The sequence below is a fragment of the Malus sylvestris genome, chromosome 10 (genome assembly GCF_916048215.2).
Source record: "Malus sylvestris chromosome 10, drMalSylv7.2, whole genome shotgun sequence".
Classification (NCBI taxonomy): domain Eukaryota; kingdom Viridiplantae; phylum Streptophyta; class Magnoliopsida; order Rosales; family Rosaceae; genus Malus; species Malus sylvestris.
In genome coordinates, this window is record NC_062269.1 from 1,816,662 (window position 1) to 1,830,368 (window position 13,707).

Below are 13,707 nucleotides of genomic sequence, written 5' to 3' on the forward strand. Positions count from 1 at the left end.
AACCAAAGGTGAGCCTTCGGCCTGTTTTGCCTGATGATGTACAATATTTGACTCTGAAAAGCCACTTTGACAAGGATTAGTTGCTTGTAATAGATCAAGTAACCTCACAATTATTAGGATTTCAGTGCAGTTTGTAGAAGAGAAACTAGAAACTTGTTGTTGGCTGGGGAACTTGAGGAACCCCTAACTTGTTTCAGTTAATTTGCAGATTTTGTAGTCTGAAATTGTGTTTGATGTCTTATAGTAATGAAATGCTCAGTGTCCTTGTCTGTTTTATCATGATTGACATGGTCTCAAGCATTTTGTTATAAGCTGATGGACTTAATAATTCAAATGATGTTCGAAAGATTGAATTAAGTTTCGTGTTTCATCCAAATATTCCTTTCGAATTTTGTTATTTGTACAACAATATATGACTGCAGATCAAGACAACAGTGTTTTTTCCATTAGTTACAAAAACAGACTGAAACACGTCAATTCTGTAGTTCTATAAAATTTAAATTCAACTCCCCGATGTTTTCAGAAAATGAACCTCGTGGTTCATTCTTGTACCAGGAAGAAACATTGAGGCCAACTCCACGGCGCTCGGATAGTATTTGTCCTGCTTCAACTCCAGCTTTGCCAATTCTTCCCAAGTTCATGATGCAACTGACTTTACAGGGAACTGAAATGAAATGAAGAAATGAAAAACTATTGCAATGAGAAATTAAGCAGATTTTTCTTCGTTCTTTGTAACTCATGAGATTGAATTCATTGACTAAGATGGCGAAGCAAAAAAATATCTTTAATGACAATAAAGCTGATGGGATAAATCGATGGGACTTGCCTGCATTTATTATAAGATAGTAACTAGTAACAATGTCTTTTGTGGATTTGTTCTGTGTCGTTGAAGCTAGCACTTACAAGTCCACTTGAAGTTTCCTCGTCGCTATATTCATGTGTTCGTTTCAGGATTTTCAATGTTTGGTTTAGCTCTTCCAAATCTTGCTTGTACACCAAACGAGCCCCACACTTCTTCACACTATTGAAGTTTGCGCATTGTTTTGGCACTTCGATATTTTCAATGGAAGTTTTGAATAAAAATTGTTCCTGATGACAATTTTCACGAGTCCAATAAAATACCCAAAGATGTTCTGACAGAAGTGACCCTATTTCAAAACCCAAAAGGTTATCCGCTAAAAACTTAATAATAAAATAACCATCCTGAGAAAGGTCAAGTGCATTGGGAAAGTTTTGGTTAGGATCTTGAAAAACAAGACAAAAGGCAATTCCCAACCAGTCGGTACATGATGGTGGTGGAAGCTTCACATTTACTGAATTTCCCACACTCTGATTACTGAACCACTCTGGAATTTCACTTCCAGGCCATACAGGGCGCATAAAGGTATATGGATTCGGTAACTGTAACAAAAGAACTATTTTAGAGAGAGAGAGAGAGAGAGAGAGAGAGAGAGAGAGAGAGAGAGTGTGTGTGTGTGTGTGTGTGTGTGTGTGTGTGTGTGTGTGTGTGTGTGTGTGTGTGTGTGTGTGTGTGTGTGTGTGTGTGTGTGTGTGTGTGTGTGTGTGTACGTACCGCACGATAAGTGGCAAATCTTGGAATCCTTGAGAGTATTGTATTAATCCAGCCTTCATCTTGAACCAATGCAATGCAATTCTTGCAAGTGAAGTCAAAGTCATACAAATTGGTGAATCTGCTGCTTAACTTGGATGCATCTCTCAACCTTTTTAAGGATGTACAATTGTCTACATTCACAGATAATTCGCTATTTGATGGAAGAGGTGGCAATTCTTGAAGTCTTTTGCACCTGTACAGATAAAGATAGTTGAGCTTAGAAAGGCATCTAATGCTTTCAGGTAGACTGACGAAATTATTTCCACTAAGATCCAATCTTTCCAAAAAGGACAAGCAGCCAATATCATCGGGGATATCTCCTTCACAGAGTTCACAATCTTGTAGAATCAACTTTCTCAAAGAGCAAAGACGATTTAGAGAAGACAACACCAAACCCCAACAAGGAGGATCAAGATGACTCTTTCCAAGTCGTAATAAGCGGTGAATGCCCCACCCCTCCCTTGCTTTAGCTTCCGATCCCTCAAATATTAGATATCTGAGATTTTTCATACCCACAAGCGGCTCTTTCATAGTGGCTCCCAAGTTAAGAAACTCTAAGTGATCCATGTCTCCTGGGAGTTTGTCAATCTTTGAGCATCCTTGCATTCGGAGTTTTCTAAGAGACTTCAAATTACAAATATCCCTTGGAAGGTTCAAGAGTTTCTTGCAGTTACGTAGACACAACTCTTCAAGGCCCACCAGATGTCCAATTGATGAAGGTATTTTCTTGATCGCAGTCCCTTTTAAGGAAATCAGGGACAAATTCTTCATCTGCTCCCCAAATTCTGGAATCTTTTTCACATTTGAGCAGCCATCAAGATTGAAAGTCTCAAGAGAATCCATTTCAAGCTTACTTGGGAGGCTTTTAATGCTTTCACAGCTATTAAGGTTCAGAACTTTAAGTTTTTTAAGGAATGCAATAGACCGGTGGATCTCGACTAAATTCTTACATCCCAAAAGATGCAACGTCTCAAGATTTGGAAAACCACTAAAATCTGGGGTATTAATCAATTGATTGGAGAAGGCAAGATCAATATATTTCAAGTTGGGCAAGTCCTGTACAACAATCGATAAGGTTCAGATCATATATTTGGCTTCTACAACCTTAAAATTTATTCAAAACAATAAATAAATAAAAAGTAAATGATTATTTTGTAAATTAAATAGCATTTATTCAAGGATGAATAATAATTAGCTACTCATTAGTGAGTACTCTAGACTCATTTTTTGTTTTGGTCCAATAAGAAAATGTCACATGTTCTTGTTTTTAACATGTCCATTATTTTTTTTAAACAATAAAATATGTGTTAAAATATCATTGGACAAAATTAGAAAATGAGTACTGACTAGGGATTTATTTAATACTACTCTTACCACTTTTCCCTCCCAAAGCCGAAGAAGTTTGCTATTACACATCTTAAGTTCAGTAAGCAAGTACAGGTGAAAGCTGGTTGGAAGAAACTTGGAAGGATAGAAACTCCAATTTATAATTCTCAAGGAACATGGAAGAAATTTGGGGCCTGAAGAAAAGATCAAATTATTGAATTCCAAAAACCTCAGGCCATGCATCTTAGAGAAGGCTTCGCAATTCCATTGGCGTACCTCTTCTACTTGGGGCGGGCGTAAAGATATAGCTTCAATTGCTCTTGACCCCTAACAATTAAGAAAAAAGGATAAATTAATTTTACAATCAAGTCTACTTTAGTGTCAAAAGAAATCGTATCTTCTTTCAAACTTAGAATTTAACTTCTTACCGTATTGGTCGTAAGTATATGAAAAATGTCATTGGAAAGCCACAACCTACTGCGCAGACCAGGCTCTTCAGACTCTTCACGAACAATTGTCCATGCCATTTCTTGTATCAAATCATGCATCTCTATCGTGTTCCTGGAACCATTGTATACGAGAGATCTCTCAATTAGTACATCTATCATACTACTACTAGAAATTCCAAATGAATTGTCTAGTAGCCGCAATACTTCCGTCGTGGGCTTCCCTTTGTGGAGACATGCAACATCGAGAAAAATTCTCCTCTCCGTCTTTTCTAGTCCATCATAACTAACTTTGAGTGAATCAAAAACTGTTGGATTAAGAATTTTCCTTAGATTATCTCGTACACTATTCCATGCATCTTGACCTCTCTTATACAAAGACGACCCCAAGGTTTTAAGAACTAATGGAAGGCCTTTAGCATAATCTAGGAAATGCTTAGACAGTTCCAAAAAATCTTCCTCAGGTTGGTCTTTTCTAAAGGCGTGCAGGCTAAACAGCTCAAGTGCTTCAGCATCATTTAACACCCCGACATTATGACACAATGATACATCATGCTCGACCAGCAGACGTTCATTTCTAGTTGTAACGATAATTCTACTTCCCATGCCAAACCAATCTTTCTTTCCAGCTAGTACTTGTAGCTGGTTTACTTGATCCACATCATCAAGTACAAGAAGAACCTTTTTGTTGCATAAGCATTTCTTCGTGTAAATGATCCCCCATTGTTGGTCACTAACGTTTTCAATATTTTCTTTCAAGATTGGGAAAAGAGGTTGTTTTTGAAGACGAACTAGAGTACGATCTGTTACAGAAACCACTCTAACGTTTTCAAGAAAGCAATGAACTTCAAAATGATGGAAGATTTTATCATAAACTAGCTTAGCAAGAGTAGTCTTGCCTACGCCACCCATCCCAGTTATCCCAATAAATCGAACATCATTTGCGTCATGAGCTAACAGCAAACTTAGTTGCTCGAGCGCAGAATCAGTTCCGACTAACTTCTGTGAGGAATCTAATAGCGTGCATGTAGCTTGCACTTTCCTCTGCACGCATTTGACAATGTCATCAATTAGCTGTCTTTCAGACCTGGAAGGAAGAAAAGTATAATAAGTTAACCAAACAGGGGCACAAAAGCAAGAAGAACAACGAAACATTCAAATATGCATGCTTACTTAAAATTCTTCGAATGCCACCCAGAAATTTTGGATACTTTTTTCAAATCTGCTCTCCACTGGGTCACCTTCTTTTTGTCTTCGGTACTAATGAACTTTTCTTCATGCTCAGTGAAGGCTTCGGCAAAAGACGCCCTCTGATTGCCTATGTCAGATGGATTTGTCTCGTAAAAGACCGGCAGAATTGATTTCCTCGCTTCCATGCATTGAACAATGTTTGTGAGTTCGTCCAAGCACCATTTGGAATGAGCATATTTTGGAGAGAGAACAACGATTGCTGTATGCGATGCTTTGATTGCACCTAGGAGCTCTGGAGAAATACTTGTTCCTCTTTCAAGCTCTCGATCGTCATAGAAAGTCGTAATTCCTTGGCACTTGCACAATTCATGGTATAAATGAGACACAAAACCCCTGCGGGTGTCTACACCCGTGAAACTCAAAAACACATCATACTTCCATCCAGGAGCTAAATCATTCGAAAGAAAAGATGAAGAGGCTCTTTGGGTGCTCCAAGTCAATGCCATCGGAAAAAACAGTTGCTGTAAATCGGGTACTGCAAACAGTAACTGAATGAACAAGTAAAACCGTAGAAGATCAACGAGAAGCACAGTTTCACTCTATTCTTGATTTGTTCTTCTTTGAGAGCAGACCTTCCGACCCAACAACCATTTGCATATATAAAGGTCCCCTGCTATACCAACACAAATTCAAATTCATATATATTATCCAAATGTAAACCAATTCTTAGCTAATTAAGTGAGTAAAATTATTGACAAACAGAGTTTAACTAGTTATATATGTATGTGTGTGATTAAAACCCCAAAATAGACTATAAACAAAGCAATGTCCACCTACAGGCATGCCAGTTTAATTAGTTAAACCCCAAAGATTAGAAAACGTAGTTAACAAAAAATCAGGCATACGTGCTTCTTTGTAATAACCATGGATGTAAGTATATAAATCTAGCTGTCATAGAACCTCTATCTTTTGAACAATGAGCACTTGAACAGTGCCAATCTTTTGATAATTATAAACTTACGTATACAAATGTTTTATAACAATGGGCAGTTCAAATAACATCCAGATTCCTTTTCAATAAAACTATTTAGACACACAATATCAAGATATTTGATGACATATTAATAGATGTGAGCTTTACAATTGCATATTGGACTAATATGTATCATAGAGTTTGTCAATAAATGTGTTAGTTTTGTGTGTCTTAATTTATAGCATCACTATTTCGATTAATAAATTGTCTGCATAGTGAGTATGATAAAATGATATATTATACATGTAACCTAATTAAGTAGCTATATTAAACATTGAGTAAAGAAAAATGTTCAAGCAACCCAATATCTGTAAAAGACTATCCTCTAAATAGCCACAATTGGCAGCACTGATGAGGCAATTTGTACCCCCATGAAGAGAACTGCAGAACACAAAGCACCCATAGCCAAAAAACAGTTCAAAAGCCAGGAATGGATAACCCATTAAGGAAAAATGATAAAGAAAGCAATTGGGAATAAAAAGTTGTTTCATTTGTAACCGATCAGACCTTATACATATAGTGTACCATATAACTGAAAACACAATCTAAATTCATCAACGTTCAAACTTAAACAATCATAACCTCAAACAACCAAAGTCTAGGGAACGAAATCTGATACTCATAGTACATATCTCTATGCGTAAAACATTTAAAAAAAATCAAATGCCAGTTATTAGAATGGAAAGTTGAAGTACCTGGCCAAGTTTATCTTTTTATCCGAAGATTATCTCCACTTGCTCTAAATATAAGGTTAAAAACAAGTGCATCCAATCACCAAAGTTTACATAAATTTGTCACGAATCCATGCCACTGAGTGACACAATAGGATGTTCAAAATCAAAGCAGTTAAGAGTCAGTGTACACATCAACAATTGAATGTTATAGATGGGGTGCAAAATCACGTGGAATGAAAAACAAACAAACAGTTAGGGGTTCAGAAATTTTAACATATATTACTATAACTCAACCATCAGAAAAAACCCTCCAAACAGTTAGAAGTTTCAAATTATCAAATGAAATTGCACTCTAGCTAAAGCTACAGTGCCGCCGCTGCCTACTCTTAGAACAGAGTAATGTTTTAAAATTTAAGAATAGAATTTGAAACTTTATATCTTCTCTTGGTAATACAAGATGCAATTTTTATTCGTAACTACATAGATTCATTGCGGTCAAATATTGGGCTCAATGTCAACATACATTGGACAATTCGATTTGATTTTACAATCTTCGATAACTCAATTTAAGTTGTTGAATCATATGCACTTACTGAAAAATGAGTTATGCAAACAAAAACAGTATTCAATGAACGAGTAAACAAAAATGAGCAGGAAAAAGAAAATAAAAACTATCTTGTTTTGGTAATTGAAAATGTATATTAGGCAAAAGTGATTAAGGACGTAGAGAATTATCAAACAAAATATAAGATCAACACAGACTTACACAAGTAGAGAAAAGTGACAAATGGCAAGGCAAGAAGCAGATAAATCACACCGAAAATTCTCGCAACGAAATTGTAGGAATATAAGAAATTCAGAGAGGTAGGATAGGAAATAAATGGGAGGGAGATGGGTACTTATACTGGTAGTGAAGGTGGTGGGGACCACACGGTTCAAAGCCGGTGATAGTGTCGGGTGAATTATTTCTTTGACAAAGAAACGTTAGTATGATTACTTATCTAAATAGGAGTAAAAGAACTAAAATTTTAAGATGATCTATGGTGAACCATTTAACGGTAAAAATATGTTAAATATCTCATACTCCGTTAAAATTCCAAACAATTAATTGTCCTGGCCGATGCTTACTGTTGAGTTTTGTGGCTCATTCCTATTGGACCGTTTACTTTGACTGAAGCCAATGTTTTTCTGGATAAAAAAAAAAAGATTCAGTCACGTGATGACTATGTTAAAGGCAGCAAGGAGCCAATATTATAAGGCATTGGATGCTTTTTCTTTCGGTTCGCACTTCCCATCACCAAAGAGGAAAAGAAAGGCAACCTATCCCATGCCTTTCAGTTCCTAAAAATGAAAGGCAAAAAAATGGAGCAGCATTATAAGGCATTCGATGCTTTTCTTTTGGTTCCCATTAGCAAAGAGAAAAATAAAGATTTTGGGCAATTACACATTCAAGATATTGGTGTTAATGCTTTTGGGAGAGACGAAATTATGTATTTTCATTTCTTCCTTTTTTTATCTTTTTTTTTTAGTGAGAATTATTGGGTGTGTCTAGGATTTGGAGTTTGAGAGTTAAAACTCTATTTGTGATCTTCATTAGTTATTAGTAAAAATTCCTTACCATCTCTGTACTGGATGTAGGCTTATGCCAAATCAGTATAAATCTTTGTGTCACTTTGAATTGTTTGTTTTGTCCAATTTTTCAGAATTAATTTATTAGTTTCACATTTGACACTTTCAAACAACACTTACTACTAAGACCATCTCCAACCCTTGACCTAAAACCTAAAATCTAGAAAATTTAGGTTTTAACTCAGAAACAACTTTTCTGCTCCAACCCTTCTGACCTAAAATTTTAGCCATAAATTATTAAACAATGAATTTAGGCTGATTTTTTTCTTCTTAAAGTAACTTTTTTAAAAGAAAAAATTATGTAGATTATCTTAATTTAATTTTATGAACATTTTAACCAAAAAATATTTAGATTTTGAAAAATCACTAACCAATACCATGAAGCTCGTTAAACACTATGAAAAAAAAATATGAAACACATAAAAGATTTTTTTAATTACTTTAGCCGTTAGATTTAAATTTGGACCGTTTAATTTTTATTTTATTTTTACTGTTGAATTTCATCAAATTAGATCTTAACCATTGAATTCAATGAATTTATAAATATAAAACTAAATAAAATATACATATATGGTGGGTCAGGCCCACTAATATTGTCCTAAATCTGGCTTTGTTTTAGGTTATAGGTTTTAGGTCCAATTTTAAGCTTGGGTTGGGTTGGATTTGGAGGGGGAATATAAAGTGCAAAATAGGTTATAGGTCAGAGTTAGAGATGATCTAAAACAATGAGCTAAACCATTTAATCAAATTAAACTACAAGTTTACTACACAAAACTGCTCATATTGGTTTCATTTGACTGATTTGAATGTTTCATCACAAAAGTATAAAGATAAACTTTGATTAAAAGTAAGAACAAATACTAATTAGATGAGAACATCAACAATTAAACATTGGCGTCTAGTATCGAGCCAAAGACAAGTTGGAAGGACCTAGCAAGCAGCTCCATCAGCCAACATTTCTATCCAACACCACCACACAAATTAAACTCTCAACAGAAAAAATTAAATGTGAAAAAGAAAGAATGAATTACATGAAACGAGAATGTCAAAATAGCGGTGCAATTAACCTATTACGTATTATCACACCACAAAATTAATATTTTCTTTAAAAAAGCAACAAAGAAATCCCCATACAAAAACTGTTCACTTTTCAATACTCGTTGAAGAGAAAAAGCTGAAGAAAACACGTTAACACATGGACTTATAAAGGGAAAAGACAAGTATTTTCCACACAAAAAAGTGGAAGACTTGACTCTGATTTCCAATACTCGTTCCAAAGTGAAGGGACATTGGATTTCAAGAAGACATCATTGTGAGAAGGACATGGATTGTCTGCCCTCCCTCATTCCATCTCCTTCTCATCCATTCATATTTATGTGGTCACGGTTACGCTATGTCAACATTTTATATTGATTTTTTTTATGGAAATAATAAGACAATAAATAATGAGAATATAAAATGCTGACGTGACTTAACCGTGATCACAGAAATAGAAGAGAATGAGAAAGGTATGGAATGGGGTGGGCAGACAATCTAGGTCCTGTGAGAAATTTCCAAGAAGCTTCACCGTTTCTCTGCTTACCAAAGTGATTAGATGCAAGACTTGTGACTTGGAAAATAATTATGTCACCCACTATGAAACCTGAATCTAGGTTTTTTCACACAAGAGCAGTAGAGGGGTAATCCAACACGTAAGGCCATTTTGGCAATTGCACAATATTAGCCCCAAAATTAACATAAGGATTTACCGCTCACATGTTATCCAACAAAGGTTCCTAATTCTTTTTATCTAGAACCTGGCTATTACACATACAGAGTCTAAAAATGAATTCTAGTTGCCAATTGCTGTACCAACACCTTGGGTTTGCGGTTCAATAGCTGCAAGACATATAAAGGGGGTGAGCGAAATCACAGTGCAGTAAGGTCATAAATCTCATCATGAATAATTGATCAAACTAAACTAAGTGACACATTAAATGTTAGATTAGTTATTGACGAAATTTGAATTCACACCGTCATGTAAGGACCTAACATTTTTTTACCACTATAATAAAGAGCTACTATCTAATTTAATAAAAATTATCGTGTTACCAAAAAAAAAAAACAACAACAACAACTACTAAGTGACACATAATCATATAGATTTCAAGCATAAAAAATAAATTCTAGTTTCCAATTGTTGTACCAACACCTTAGGTTTGCGGTTCAATAGTTGCAAGATATATAAAGGGGTGTGCGAAACTACAGTTCAGTAAGAACATAAACCTCATCATGAATAATTGATCAAACTAAAATAAGTGACACATTAGATGTTAGATTAATCACCAACGGAATTTAAATCCACGCCGTCATGCAAGGACCTAACACTTTTCTATCACTATAATAAAGAACCACTATCTAATTTAACAAAAATTATCGTGTCAAAAAAAAAAAAAACAACAACTAAGTGACGCATAATCATATGGATTTCAAGCATAAAAAATAATAGTTCCATGAATGCACGAACGTTCCCTCATTCCCAAGGAAATCCCCAGACACATGTACTGCCATTACTAAAGAGAAAGGACAAAGATTTTCCATAATAAAAGTGACAGGATGCAAGACTTTCAATTCAAGTAAGTTTCCAACTTTTTTACTAGAATATCGAGAAAAAATATTCATGTTCTTGTTGCAGTCTTATTGGAATAGAAATGTGATTGTGTAAATCCTAGTAGATATAAGAATGTATCTTATATTCCTATTAGGAGTAGATTACCTATTAAATGTTGTAATCCTAAAGGGAAAAGTTTTTACCTATCCTACTACTATAAATAAAGGCACAATGGGGTGAAATAACAAACACACACAATTACTCATCTCTCTCTTTCTCTCTATCTATGCCGCACCCCTGTCTCTCTCTGGCCTCCATAATTGTTCAGTAAATTATGCCTACAACACGTTATCAGCACGCTCTTGACGCTGCGCTAAAGAGAGTTTATTCTTCAATCAAGGGAGCATTATGTTTTAATCATTCTTGTTATGATTAATTTATTATTTTCTTGAATTGATCTACATGCTATTGATTCAATTTAATTTTTTTATGTTGAACGTGATACAACGCATTGGAGATGCAATTCCGGCTTTCCGAGAAGGATCTTCTACAAATTCAAAGGCTTTTATTGTTTTCTGCCAATCAGGTACGCTTAAAATAAAGTAAGATATTTGAAACGACCATGAAGCATGAAAAAATTCCCAATGATGCATGAACCCCCCTATGTTTATATTTTCCTTCCGATATATATATTGTATATGTTCATATATTTGTTTTATGCCTTACGCAATTATAAAATCGCTATGTGGAATTTGTGAGTCAAAGTATATTCATAAATTAGAAGCAATTATAAGGTTTTCCTAAACCTAACAATGTCGGAAAAAAAAAATCTGGGTTGATAAACCTAAAGGCATGCAGCCCTCGGTTCACCCTGAGTCCAAGCTAAGAACGGCCTGAAGCCGTTTGCTGGGCCCCCGCTTCGCCTCTGCCCACACGACGCAGGCCCTTGGCTTGTTGGGCTTGACCCTCCGAACTCGCGTGTCACCAAGGCAGCCTAGTAGGCTGGGATTCTTTTGCCATGGACCCAACCCATGGCCAGCCGTTGCTAGGCTTGACCAGTGCCCCCCCTTTTTTGGCCTAAAGCTAGCAGCTGCTGCTGCTGATAGGCTCCCTTGCCTACGGCATGTGGCCTGAAACCACCCCATGAGCTGCATACTGTAGCCAAACCTACACGGCACCCAGCCCAATTTTTTGGGCTATGGTTTTTTCGACCAAATGCTATTATTTTAGCATTCTAAATAATTTAACCCGTATGTTAATATTATTTTGCTTCTACAATCGACCCTGTATGGCCCGATTTATTTAATTAATTAAAAGTGACCTGCAGTCCATTAATCTGATAATGAATCCAAAATTATTGACCTGAAGATCACTTTTGGACATTAACGATTCAACAATTTATTTTTATACTTTGAACCGTTGACTTACTTTCGTAGTCCCAAAGCACTCACACTTGAGTTCCCAAAGACAACTCAAATCCACTACACTTAGTTAGTATATTGCATTCTGTGTTTCTTGCAGGAACCTCTCTTTTATGAACTAAACGTTCATAAACTAAATTGAACATGTAGTTTCAAATTTAGTGCCTTTGAAACCCGAAGTTTTCATAAAACAATACACCCATGAAAACCAGACGTTTTTCATGAAAACCATGTCTTAGAACTCGAATGTTCTAACTTTGATGCATATGGATGATTCATTCCCATAGCACCAATCATAACCTTGTTCCCTCCAAATTCAGTGGATTGTCGAACCGTCACAAGTTCTATTTTCCTCATTTGGACATTTCTAATAGAAACCACTTTATGTGGGATACAAGACGTGAATCTCCACCTGACTATCAAGAAGCTGAGAAACCATTGAAGCCAACAATGGCATGGAAGAGCTGAATAAGCCTCCGCCATGATCTTCATTCGAAAACTTATGCTCAAAGCATTACAAATGGAAATACCTCCCAATCGAGGATTCCATGGCTCTTTGGCTCGCTCCTACAGACTGTCTAATCATGAAAGACATTGCCTGAAGCACATCATGATTACGTCCATGAAAGAGTACAATTCTGAAGTTTATAAATCCGATCGAATATTGACTAGAGAATACTTTTCTCATCCTTCCTTGCTTCTAACTTACCCCTGAAGCAGTAGTGTAGATAGCGGAAGTTTACTAAATTCTCGGATCTGATTACTACCACACATGTGAGAGAAAGGTATGAACCCAGTTCGGCTAGAGTCTACCGAGTAGCTCGACCCAGTTCGGTCAAAGCCTACCGAATGGTGATGCACTGCTTCGGTAGGGATACATCGAATGGCATATTCTCTCATAATCCAATTTCAAGTTTGTTTTTACAACATATGGTAGAATTAGGGCCTACCAAGGTGTGGCATCATGCCCGAAGCATGATCCTTTGTACCTAAGACCTAAAACTTCAAGAATAAGGGATAATATTCCCAAACCTCAACCCTGCAGAATCTACTTCCGTATCAATGAAATAGATCATTGGTTGTGCACCTGTTCGTGCACCTACCAATGTTGTTGAAGAGTACCATTCTAGTAGTCAATATATGAGACTAATTTTGCTTCACCAAACATCGTTAGATTTACATGGATAGCCTTGTTGGCCGAATCCCATTAAGTAAACCATTTACTTTGTGAACATTTTTCCATGTTCTTGGATTCAAGTTTGGTGTATGTTTTACTTATGGATAATCTTATTGATATTGTCCTTGAATATAAGTTAATTGAATCATGTTTCTTAATACATGTGACCGATTCAATTAAACCACATGATTAGGTAGGAATATGGGAAAGTTAGTTGTCTAGATGAATGCGTACTACGCACACTAACTTTACACCTAAATGATAGGAGCATATTTATGCGACTTAGTTAGCTTGTTCTTGCGCATTTACGTTGTGTTTTCTTGGTTATTTTAGTGTTTAAAGTCATTTTTGTGTGTTTTCAGATTCCAAGGACAAAATATGCAAGAAGATGCATTTAGGAGGCCTTTGGAGCAGTTTCGGGTTTGGATGGATAGCAAATGCATGGAGCAAGGTGGATGGACGAAATTGAAGATTAAAGAGGCCAAGAATGTGAAGAATTATTGTACAAAGGATAAGGAACTCAGCCATAAAAGGGTGTCACTCCACAATACACCTTCCTTGCCGTGCAATCCCCATTGTATTCCTTTTGGATTCCCATGCCATGCTTA

At 36.0% G+C, this 13,707-nt stretch overlaps 3 protein-coding genes across 7 annotated transcripts in view; all 3 read right to left on the reverse strand.

The window, feature by feature from the left end:
* Positions 1-353: 353 nt before the first annotated feature.
* On the reverse strand, positions 354-1,406 carry LOC126587897 (uncharacterized). Its single transcript, XM_050253012.1, has one exon. The coding sequence runs from the start codon at positions 1,378-1,380 to the stop codon at positions 850-852; it is 531 nt and encodes a 176-aa protein (XP_050108969.1). The 5' UTR covers positions 1,381-1,406; the 3' UTR covers positions 354-849.
* LOC126587865 (TMV resistance protein N-like) overlaps positions 354-13,707 on the reverse strand; it is a 113,942-nt gene continuing 100,588 nt past the window's right edge. Inside the window, exon 8 of the mRNA XM_050252947.1 lies at positions 354-664. The gene's annotated coding sequence lies outside the window, so the exon portion shown is untranslated. The remainder of the gene's footprint in view (positions 665-13,707) is intronic.
* LOC126587868 (disease resistance protein Roq1-like) lies at positions 2,804-7,137 on the reverse strand. Of its 5 annotated transcripts, XM_050252954.1 has the most exons (6): positions 7,049-7,129; positions 6,304-6,418; positions 5,914-5,989; positions 4,558-5,081; positions 3,367-4,471; positions 2,806-3,265 (listed from the first exon to the last, which is right to left on the reverse strand). In XM_050252954.1, exons 4-6 carry the CDS (start codon positions 5,079-5,081, stop codon positions 2,864-2,866), a joined length of 2,031 nt encoding a protein of 676 aa, XP_050108911.1. In that variant the 5' UTR covers positions 5,914-5,989; positions 6,304-6,418; positions 7,049-7,129; the 3' UTR covers positions 2,806-2,863. The 5 variants fall into 5 exon arrangements, with proteins under 5 accessions (XP_050108908.1, XP_050108911.1, XP_050108909.1 ...); XM_050252952.1 differs by having other exon boundaries at positions 6,304-7,137; XM_050252955.1 differs by lacking the exon at positions 5,914-5,989 and having other exon boundaries at positions 4,558-5,245.